This window comes from Diplotaxodon limnothrissa, linkage group LG16 (assembly GCF_057381915.1).
Source record: "Diplotaxodon limnothrissa isolate DT_005_m linkage group LG16, D_limnothrissa_male_GT1.1, whole genome shotgun sequence".
In the NCBI taxonomy this organism is placed as follows: Eukaryota; Metazoa; Chordata; class Actinopteri; order Cichliformes; family Cichlidae; genus Diplotaxodon; species Diplotaxodon limnothrissa.
In genome coordinates, this window is record NC_140611.1 from 40,783,368 (window position 1) to 40,795,180 (window position 11,813).

The 11,813-nt window shown below is 41.1% G+C and overlaps 1 protein-coding gene across 1 annotated transcript in view; it reads left to right on the forward strand.

The window, feature by feature from the left end:
• The window catches only part of LOC146616724 (kinesin heavy chain-like), a 51,570-nt gene extending 48,927 nt beyond the window's left edge, over positions 1-2,643 (forward strand). The window contains exons 24-25 of the mRNA XM_085375232.1: positions 2,172-2,388; positions 2,483-2,643. Of these exons, the coding sequence (XP_085231358.1) occupies positions 2,172-2,388; positions 2,483-2,643 (378 nt within the window). The remainder of the gene's footprint in view (positions 1-2,171; positions 2,389-2,482) is intronic.
• Positions 2,644-11,813: the final 9,170 nt, after the last annotated feature.

Here is an 11,813-nt window from a genome sequence, read left to right on the forward strand (position 1 = left end):
CTCAGGTTACACGAGCTGAGTTTTTTTCACGCTGAAAAGTTAGTTTGTTTTGGCTCTCACTGAAGACACCGACGCTGAAGACATAGCTGTTCTTTTGTGCTGCTTTTAAGAGAAACATTCTTTGTATATGAGGAAAATGCTGTTTATCCTCTTCAGCTGTAGCGTAGACGACTGGCTCTGCCATGTTTTCATGTTTCTTCTTTCTGTGTGTCCGCTACTTTGAAACGCTTGGGCCGCTCTGCCCGCCACAGTTTCAAACTGGTCATGACTGGTCATGTCAACTCCTCAGCAAGGAAAATCGCTATTGGCTGTCCTAAAAGTCGCTAGAGGTCGCTAAATGACGTCATCACCTAATTTGCATAATTGGTCATGCTAATATAATTGTAACCTACGCTGTTGGAGAGAGAAATAACATCATGGAAGAGACACAAAGTGAGCAAAAAACGTCCTAAATGCATTTAGAATTTATTTAGAACTACAAATTAAATTTCTTTTAGCAATTTTTTTTAATGTCACAATTCCAACCCTGTTCCTTTATCCGGGCTTCGACCGGCAAAAGTGACCCGAAATAGGCGCTCTGGTGGAGTTACTTTATGTGTGTGTGTGTATGTGTGTTTATAAGTAGTTTTAAACCTTGTGATCCACAAAACAGCATAACAGTAAAAGAAGAACTGCGTTACAGTCAGTGAGGAAGCAGCGGCTTCGCTCATGCGCGATTCATTTGCAGTTTGGACGCATAGGTGTGAACATCTCCTGCAGCTGCGGGAGGACTATCCTCCGCCCGTGAGCGCTTTAGCACGGGTGAGGTGCCCACGGCAGCACCCGCTGCTTGTTGAGAGTAAGAGCAACACGCCCTTTCACGTCAAAAAGTTGTCATAAATAAGTCTCCAATAACACCAGAAAAAGTTGCCAGATTTGTCGCTAGTCGCTTTTTAGAAAAAAAGTCGCTAAGGGGCTCTGAAAACCCGCTAAATATAGCGACATAGTCGCTAAGTTGGCAACACTGACTGAATGGCCACATCTGATATCAGGCTGTGATGTTCTCCTTTATAGTGGACAGAAATTATTTTTTTGGAGTGGCACAAATAATTTGTGGCATCTTATTCAAGAATGGCTGATTGTTCTGTAAACAGTTTGAAATGGTTATTTAAAAAAGGTAAAAGGTAAATGGATGCAAATAACTTTGTTGTTTGGAAAACTTGTGCATATGATTTTAAAATTGACGATTTATATTTGCATTTAAAGTTATGAAATATGATTCATTAAACATGTTTGTGGTTGTTACAGTAAAAAATATAACTTTTTCTACTCGGATTTTATGTTTTTTGTCTGATTTTAGATCAATTGTGTTAATACAGTATGTCAAAATGAAAACGTAACTGTAAATTCAGACACGTGAGGTTGTGCTGAAAAGGATGATACCAAACAAGGCAAAGTAAATAGTTTTTAAAGGTGAGATGTGGAGGAAACATCAAAAGTAGTTAAAAATGGCCAATTATACCCTGGACCCCAGAGGGTTAAACACTTTTTTTTAAAGTAACAGAATAGTTACTTTCCAAGTAATTAATTACTTTTAGAATCTTGTAACTCAGTTACTAACTCAGTTACTTTTTTGAAGAAGTAACTAGTAACTGTAATTAATTACTTTTTCAAATTAACTTGCCCAACACTCCACTAGGGACCGCTTGAGACAAAACAACATCTGGCGTCTCAGTCAGGGTTGCTTTCACGGTCACTAAGACAACAGGCTGTTAGGTGAAAGGTGAGTGAATAGGGAAAAGCACTTAGTACATGTTTAGCAGAGTTTGTAGGTGCTGCTCCCCTGGATTGGACAAGGCAGATTGCTGAGAAGCTGGGACCAGCCCGAGGCACCGACGATGGGAGAATTAAGTGTAAACTATGATTTCTCCCCATCAATTTTAATCAATCAGATAGATGCACAGTCTCATATAAAACTTTGTATACTGATAAGTTGAGGAACTCTGATCTGCAACTTTACAGCCTGTGGTCTTCTGAACAAAGGGGATCCATGTACATGATAACATGTAATCATTCATCGCCTGCTTTAATAAATAATAATTAAAGAAAGAAGTGTTTTACTGGGGATTCCTCAAGGTGGATAAACAAACACGCTTTCAAGTCACATAACTGACAGTAGCTGTTTCCTCCAGCTGGTTCGGGATAACGCTGAGCTCCGCTGTGAGCTGCCCAAATTGGAGAAGCGTCTCCGGGCTACAGCGGAGCGAGTGAAAGCTCTGGAAACTGCTCTGAAAAATGCAAAAGAGTCAGCCGTGAGGGATCGCAAACGCTACCAACAGGAAGTTGACCGCATCAAAGAGGCTGTGCGGTCCAAAAACCTGTTCAGGAAAGGACACTCGGCTCAGATTGGTGAGAAGATAACTTAAAACAAGCCAAGTCTGATATGTGATGTGATAGGCTGTTTGTCTTTACCTAAACTCACCTGTTACCTGCATTCATATAGCCAAGCCAATAAGAGCCGGTCATCAGCACCATCAGAATCTGTCCTTCTCCCATGCTATCCGACCTACCATCAGAGGAGGGGGTGCAGGGTCCAGCCCACAACACCAACCCCCCCGACACCAACCTCAGCAACATCTCCACCAGAACAGCAGCAGCAAGTAGGCTCCAGGTGAGTCACACCTCAGAAACCATGGCACACAACTACAAAGCTTCAGCCACAACTTTATTTCTGTCAGCACTGCTTGTCAAACTGATCTGTTTTATTACAGCTCATTAAATAAAATGCTTGGGAGCTTTTCTACTGTATATTTGAGTGGAGGAAAACAGGATAAAAGACATGCTGTGGGAGAGAGCCAGAGATTAATAATAACTAATGATTAAATGCAGAGAGGTGTATAAACACATAGTGAGTGAAAAAGCTGACTGAAGAAGAAACACCCAGTGCATCATGGGAATCCCCCAGCAGCCAACACCCACATAGCAAGCAGGTCTGGCCCGGATCTGGTATCAAGCCGGGCCTGCTGGTTGACTTCTGGCATGGTAAGTGGTATGTCATCCAGATGTGGGCCAGGCCTGGCGTAGATGCCACTGTTTATGTTCCTATTTTCCTATTTTAGTTAGAAGACCCAAATGCCATGTTGCAATTAGAGATGGCACGATACCGATACCGATATCATAAATTTGGATATCTGCCAATACCGATATGAATCCGATGTAGTGTGTTTTTTAATCAATAAAACTTTTTTTAATATCTTGCTGCTTTTTGTATAAGTTCATACTCAAGTAAAAAAAAAACACTAAAGCTATTCTGTTATACCTTTATGCAAAAAATGCACTGCACCCAAAATATTTCATAGTTCAGCAAAACTGATCAATCTAATAAACTTAAACCTGCTCCATCCTCCCTGTTCTGGTGTTTTAAAGAGTAAGCAACCTAACTAATAGGGTTCTAAAACTCCCAGCAAAAAACCCCTGGGTGACGCCACCCTGTTACGGCTAGACTCCACCAGTATTTCCTGCCTACCCCTTCCCAACCTGCACAAGAAACGTTACAGGAAACGGGGTAATAGGAGTGTTCTTCGCGTCCGCCTCAAGGCTTACCTTAAAGCAAGGGCTACGGATTATCCAAATGCTGGCCAGGATAGTCTACGCTTTCTCCCCTCCTCCGGAGATAAAGTTTCTTCTCTTAAGTCCTCGCTTCCTTTAGTGTCGAGCCCTGTTTCTTCTCCTGGTTGTTCATCAACCTTCCATCAGTTTGAGCCCGTGTCACTCCTTACTCTTAAGCGATTAGTTGAGCAACTGAATAATACTAATCCTATATATATCCTCCCATCTTGCATAGTATAGGTATAGTATATCGACCCGTCAGCTTTTAAACATGCCGTAGTCCAGCCTGGTCTTAAAAAAAGGAACCTTGATTATAATGATTATGTTAATTGCAGGCCGAGCTCCCATTCCTGTCTAAAATTCTCGAGAGGATAGTTTTTTCACAACTCCTGTCGTATTTGGATGCGAATGACATTATTGATAAATTCCAGTCTGCCTTTAAACCACGTCATAGCACCGAAACAGCTTTGCTTAGAGTCCTAAATGATCTTCTAATTGCTGATACTGGATGCGCTGCGGTCCTAGTTCTATTGGATTTATCCTCGGCATTTGAAATGGTCGATCACAGCATGTTGTTAGCGAGGCTTGAGCATAATAATAATGGATTGGATTTATACAGGGAGTGCAGAATTATTAGGCAAGTTGTATTTTTGAGGAATAATTTTATTATTGAACAACAACCATGTTTTCAATGAACCCAAAAAACTCATTAATATCAAAGCTGAATGTTTTTGGAAGTAGTTTTTAGTTTGTTTTTAGTTTTAGCTATTTTAGGGGGATATCTGTGTGTGCAGGTGACTATTACTGTGCAGAATTATTAGGCAACTTAACAAAAAACAAATATATACCCATTTCAATTACTTATTTTTACCAGTGAAACCAATATAACATCTCCACATTCACAAATATACATTTCTGACATTCAAAAACAAAACAAAAACAAATCAGCGACCAATATAGCCACCTTTCTTTGCAAAGACACTCAAAAGCCTGCCATCCATGGATTCTGTCAGTGTTTTGATCTGTTCACCATCAACATTGTGTGCAGCAGCAACCACAGCCTCCCAGACACTGTTCAGAGAGGTGTACTGTTTTCCCTCCTTGTAAATCTCACATTTGATGATGGACCACAGGTTCTCAATGGGGTCCAGATCAGGTGAACAAGGAGGCCATGTCATTAGTTTTTCTTCTTTTATACCCTTTCTTGCCAGCCACGCTGTGGAGTACTTGGACGCGTGTGATGGAGCATTGTCCTGCATGAAAATCATGTTTTTCTTGAAGGATGCAGACTTCTTCCTGTACCACTGCTTGAAGAAGGTGTCTTCCAGAAACTGGCAGTAGGACTGGGAGTTGAGCTTGACTCAATCCTCAACCCAAAAAGGCCCCACAAGCTCATCTTTGATGATACCAGCCCAAACCAGTACTCCACCTCCACCTTGCTGGCGTCTGAGTGGGACTGGAGCTCTCTGCCCTTTACCAATCCAGCCACGGGCCCATCCATCTGGCCCATCAAGACTCACTCTCATTTCATCAGTCCATAAAACCTTAGAAAAACCAGTCTTGAGATATTTCTTGGCCCAGTCTTGACGTTTCAGCTTGTGTGTCTTGTTCAGTGGTGGTCGTCTTTCAGCCTTTCTTACCTTGGCCATGTCTCTGAGTATTGCACACCTTGTGCTTTTGGGCACTCCAGTGATGTTGCAGCTCTGAAATATGGCCAAACTGGTGGCAAGTGGCATCTTGGCAGCTGCACGCTTGACTTTTCTCAGTTCATGGGCAGTTATTTTGCACCTTGGTTTTTCCACACGCTTCTTGCGACCCTGTTGACTATTTTGAATGAAACGCTTGATTGTTCGATGATCACGCTTCAGAAGCTTTGCAATTATGAGACTGCTGCATCCCTCTGCAAGATATCTCACTATTTTTGACTTTTCTGAGCCTGTCAAGTCCTTCTTTTGACCCATTTTGCCAAAGGAAAGGACGTTGCCTAATAATTATGCACACCTGATATAGGGTGTTGATGTCATTAGACCTTCTCATTACAGAGATGCACATCACCTAATATGCTTAATTGGTAGTAGGCTTTCGAGCCTATACAGCTTGGAGTAAGGCAACATGCATGAAGAGGATGATGTGGACAAAATACTCATTTGCCTAATAATTCTGCACTCCCTGTATAGCCCAAAGCACTTTACAATGCCACTATTCATTCACTCTCGCATTCACACACTGGTGGATGCAAGCTACGGTTGTAGCCACAGCTGCCCTGGGGCAGACTGACAGAAGCGAGGCTGCCATATCGCACCATCGGCCCCTCTGGCCAACACCAGTAGGCGAAGTGTCTTGCCCAAGAACACAACGGCCAGGACAGAGAGCCCGGGGATCGAACCGGCAACCTTCCGGTTACAGATGCGCTTCCCAACCCCCTGAGCCACGGTCGCTCTCCAATAGGTCCTTCTCGGTCAACCTGGGCACCTGCTCTTCCTCCGCTGCACCTGTCTGCTGTGGAGTGCCTCAAGGATCTGTGCTGGGCCCTATTCTTTTCTCGCTGTATATGCTCCCTCTAGGTGCAATCTTTGAGAAATACAATATCGCTTTTCACTGTTATGCTGACGATATACAGATCTACATTGAACTAGCTGATGATCCTGCTCTGTCTCTGCACTGCTTTCAAGAGTGAATGTGTCAGGTCAAAGAGTGGCTCTTAGGAAACTCTCTTATCTTGTCAAGGCTCTGAAGCCAGATGCAGGGAGACATGGAGAGAAAAACATAGGATGACGTAGGGAGATAACACAGACGAACCGGCAACAGGCAGGATAACACACAGGGCTTAAATACACACAGCAGTAATCAAGGGATGGGAGTCAGGAGAGGAACACACATGGGAAAAATCAGAGCTGATGAGACAGGGAGACGTAAATTGAACACCCTCACATGAGACAAAGACCTTCAAAGTAAAACAGGAAACTCACACACGCAAAGACAGACTCAGAGACGCGGGCTTAACACAGACCTGACTACAATAGAGGGGATACACAGAACCAAAACGTAAGAATAAACAAAGATACATCAAGAAATCAAAGATTAACAATACAGAACAGAAAACACTGGGTCACAGACCCAGGACCTTGACATATCTTAAATGATAATAAAACTGAAATCGTTGTATTTGATAGTAATATTCCTCGCGGACAATTTCACGATGCCTTTGGTTCCCTTGCCAGCTCCCTCTCTGACACTGTTAGCAATTGATAAACAAGTGTCCGCTGTAGTTAGATCTAGTTTCTACCAACTGCGTGTCATTTCTAAGGCTAGGCATTATGTTCTGCATAAGGACCTGGAAAAGCCTTTGTGACCTTCTGGAACTGGGAGGTTTGAATCTATTACCCCTGTTCTAGCTGACCTGCACTGCCTACCCATTAAATACTGCATCCAATTTAAAATACTGCTGCTTACTTTTAAAATTATCAACAACACAGACCGTGCGTTTGCCTTGGCTGCACCACATTTATGGAATAGCCTTCCTATTGTTATCTGCGCGTCTGACTCTATCCAATCATTTAAATCACAGTTAAAAACCTATTTATTTAACCTTGCCTTTCCTGCTTGTTAATGCCTGCATCTGATCCCTAGACTTACTCTATTTTACCTTTTATACATATCTTTTGTGGTTTTGTGCTTTTAACATGTTTTACTTGATATGCATTTTATGCCATTCCTGTGTATTAGTAACACTGACCTGTTAGCATACTTGGTATTTTGTTATGGTCCTATAATGTTTATAATATTTCTGTCTTATTTTCTGTCTTTTATGTGAAGCACTTTGGTATACCATTGGTTTTTAAATGTGCTCTATAAATAAAGTTGTATTGTATTCTTTTGTTAGAGGATCTTCGGGTAGAGTTTTAAATCTCACATTGATATTCCAGAAGAGCGTAGCGGGTGTATGAGAGTCTTTGTATCTTTCACACACATGTTGTGTAATAGGGGGCAGAATCAATAGAAAAGCAAACAAAAAACAAAATAATGCACCTGTTTTAGGAGCCGAAGTAGCACGCTGCCATCACATCAATCCAAGATTAATTGGATTCCTCACAGTGTTATTGGAGGCCAAGGTAACGCCATTTAAAGTATCTGGTTAGATATCATGTTTTTAAGGTTTTTAGAAAACCCTGATGGACTAATCCCAGGCTATCGAGACTAGCAATTGGGACATGGAATGTCACTTCACTGGTGGGGATAGGTAACGACAGGCCAAGAGGACCATGGGTCAGGCCGTGCTGAAAGCCTTTTTAATTCTACTGACATGTCATCTGTATGAAAAAGCAGAGTCTGTGTACAAGGGGGGGCGAATTGTCAATCACCGGGAGTGAGGCCACTTAAACAACTCCATGGTTGCAGAAGTCCTGGGGTGGAAGAAGTTTGGCCTAAGTTCCTGAAGGCTCTGGATGCTGTAGAGCTGTTTTGGTGGTTCCCATCTTTGCCCTCCCAGGAAAGTCTATGCCAGGGTGCTGGGAAAGAGAGCACATATCTACATGGATATTAAAGTCACTCGCTATAATTATTTTATCTACACTGATAAAAAGTCTGAGAAAACTGAATAGGAACAAACTCTTTCTCCCGGGTCAGAGTATGTTTAATATTTAATGTTGAAACCCTGAATTAACTGTTTAATCAGTCAGTTTGTTAACTTCTTTCTGAGTCGTCATTTTTTTAATCACTCCCATTCTTCACAGGTAGCAGATGACTCTGGATCAGTTTCCTTTTCTGTGGATCTTTGAACTCTCCTGTTTTCACCACTCTGCCTATACTGGAACCACACCCCACAATGTTCTGCCTTAACAGCCATTCCACCTTAAACAATCCACCTTAACAGCCTTGCCAGCTTAACAAACATTCCACCCTAACGCAGGTGCTCTCTCTGACTGTTTTCTGAATTTTTGTTGTTGTTCTTTATTCTCAAACAATCAAATATCTTCAAAGAATTACCGCCAAGAAAAGTTAGTATCTTCTTTTTTTTTTTTTTTAACTAAATGACATTTTTAGATTTTGGGGTCTCTGTTGCCTTTATTACACAGCACAGTGGAGAAAGAGAGGAAGGATGCTCTCGGATCAGTTCTGCCTGGTCGCTGCATCTGGTTGCCTTTAGCTGTGAGCTAAACCTGAGTCTGAATCTGAGTCTGTAAACCTGTCAGTGTTTACTCATCATGTTTAAGACATTCAACTCTCAGATTTAAAGCAAACAGATTTTTCACAGAGGTGCAGAATTCCTCGTTTGAAATTAAATTAAAAAATAGTTTATTATCTTTAAAAAGTGTTATTCTCCAAACCTAGGTAATCTGGAAATGCTGCTCCCTGATTCCAACTCCACCCAAGGACAAAAACTTTTAGCAGTCTAAACTCTACGCAGCCGTTTGTGACTTCGGCAGTGAGCCACGCCAAAATAAAGGTCCCTAATGTTCCCTGCCCAATATGAAAGTCAAACAACAGATAGATTTCTAACCCAAGGTCCTACTCAAACAAGAGAAAACAGATTTCAACAGAAAAGGCTTCTCATTCATATCAGGCTGCTGCCGTGTTTAACATATAGTGAAAGAATACTCCAGGTTGTCTAATTTACAAAACTATTAATAACTATTTACAAAGAGCTTGATTAGGTCTCACAACGCCACACACACAAGTTCACTCACTTTACTCACTAATGAACTTTTTGACTCAGGAGTTTCACACAGAGAACACTCAAAAGTTACCATCAGAAACACACAGCTTGTTGTCCAGTCTGGGAACAGGAATCCAAGCAAACAACTCGGCTGTCAAGATATACCCACACAGGACCCTGGGAGGGAGGAGAGAGAAAAACCCACACCCACATTCTCTGGTGGGAGGGGTCACACAAATAAAAACACACATAACAATGATACTAAAATCAGTCAGGGCTGTAGACTAACTTTTTGCCACAGTTGCCTGGTGCACCTAACTTTTTTTCCTTAGGTGCACCACCACCTGTCAACACAAAGTTCTTTGTTTGGAGCACATTTCTACAAGAAAGACAAGTTACTGAAAAAATTGTTTAAAGTGCTTCACTGAGCTGAAATTTAAACTTAAAACATCTCAAGATATATTCAATAAAAAGAAAATGTAAATTACAAAGACCTGAAAGTGCCTGACAGGCTTCAAAATGAACATCTCAGTATCTGAACAGCTTTATATCTTATGGACCCTCCCCCATTACAGTCACATGGCCCTCAGATGTCCTGTAATCTGGCCTTTTCCCCCTTTTTCCCCATGTGTCTGTGATGACACCTGTAACCCGGGCACACGTGACATCATTACTGTACATGGGGTTTACCTTCAAGACATTTTTCTTGTGAAGAATTATTTTGGACTTGAACTTAGTGAACGGAACATCTTCTTTGGGAATATCGTAGGCAATGTTAAACTTAATCATCACATCGGCCTCCTGTGACGACCTGTTTGCTGCCGCTGAAAGGCAGTGGGGAGAAGCCAGTGCATTTATCGCAGCATATAATGTGTTTTCTGAATGCACTGCTTTTTCAGCGTTTCTTTTTGAAACGTATTAGCTGCAGTCACAAATGCAGTATTGCCGGCCACAGTTTCTCCACACTCACTGCAGTAAATGCAGTGCGTCATGTTGTCAGCTTTACTGTATCTTAGCCAGGGAAACTGGTCAAGCCGCTCTCTTCCCAACGTATACACTTTACGCCTTTACTGTCAGTGGGCTCTGAGTCCATCGTATGTGGCTCATTATCTGATGCCGTCTCTGAACCAGTGTTAGACATAACCTGAGAGGTTGATGGCTCCGTGTCAGAGCACTCGCTATGAATTTCAGAGGGATCAGGCCTTAACGAAACAGTTATCAATCGTTCTTTTCATCTTTTCTCATTACCCACAACTACAGCCACTTCTATCAGGTCTAGGCTGCTCACCTCTGTCTATCTGCCTGCACCTTCAAATGTACACACACAGGCTTACATCTGGACCATGACCAATCAGAGAGCTCCTGCCCCTCACTATCTCTGATTGGTTTAGACCACGATACAGGCATAATGTGTGATGTTTTCTTTACTTGAATGACTGGTTGCACCGGTGCGACCTAGGATTCTTTTAGTCACACCACTGAGAAGTTAGGTCGCATGTCACACTCTAGAGCCTTGTTTATGTTGATGCATTAAAAACCTCAAATCTTTTTTTTTTAATGAAACAAATGTTTCTCACATTTTTTTTTTCATTTTGAAATAAAAATTTCAAAGTGTTACAACTTTTGATTATATGAGTTTTTAAACCATAAATATGATTGCAGCTTTAAAAGACGCTGCTAGAGGAATAAAATTCAGGAAATTCCAGGAACATGATCGAAAGTTTTTCTTTTTTTCTTTTTTAAAAAAATGAATTTAAAACTTGTTTTCCTGACGACAGTGTTGGATTGCAGATATTGATTGTGTGTTTTTAATGTGTTTATTACTGAAATGTAATTTAAGGAGTTTATTTTACTGTTTATTTATTAGCTTAAAGTGAAAAATGTGTATGTTACTTTTGTCACCCAGCTGGAAATGATCATGTGTCAGTGTGTTTGTGCGTGTGTTAGTGTTGTGGTTGTTGTTGTGAATCTGTAGTAAGTTTACAGAGCGGCGAGGCTGATGAATGACAGCTTCAAAGTGACACGATCAGCTGATGGCAGATGTTGTGAACAGGAAGTTAGTGGCATGATGTCAGCCAATCAGAACATCATGTTTTCTGCAGTGTTTGTGGTCACTTTACATCTCCAACATTATTCAGTATTGAAAGCAAACTAAAGCACATCTGTTTGTAAGTGTTTATTGATGTATTGGTAATGTTTACGTGCTGCTAATGAAAGTGTTTATCATAACTATGTTCATAATGTGCTGTAAGAACAAAGTGATACTGAAGTGATTCACAGGTTGTTGTAAAGACATCGAACATCACGTGTTTCTGAACTTGTCAAATAAAGTGAAAAATTGAGTGTTTATCTGACATCAGGAATAGCGTTTACTTCTTAATCATTTATTTAAACACTGGAAAAATTTGAGATCGGATGATTAAACTGATAAATTTTTCATATACAGGTCAGTGATGTATCTGGCTTAAGTAGTTAAGCTCGTGATTAATTACAACAGCTGTAATCGGGTTTATGTGAACTATTGGCATCGTTATTTATTTATGTTATATTTTGCACTCTGTTTTTGTTG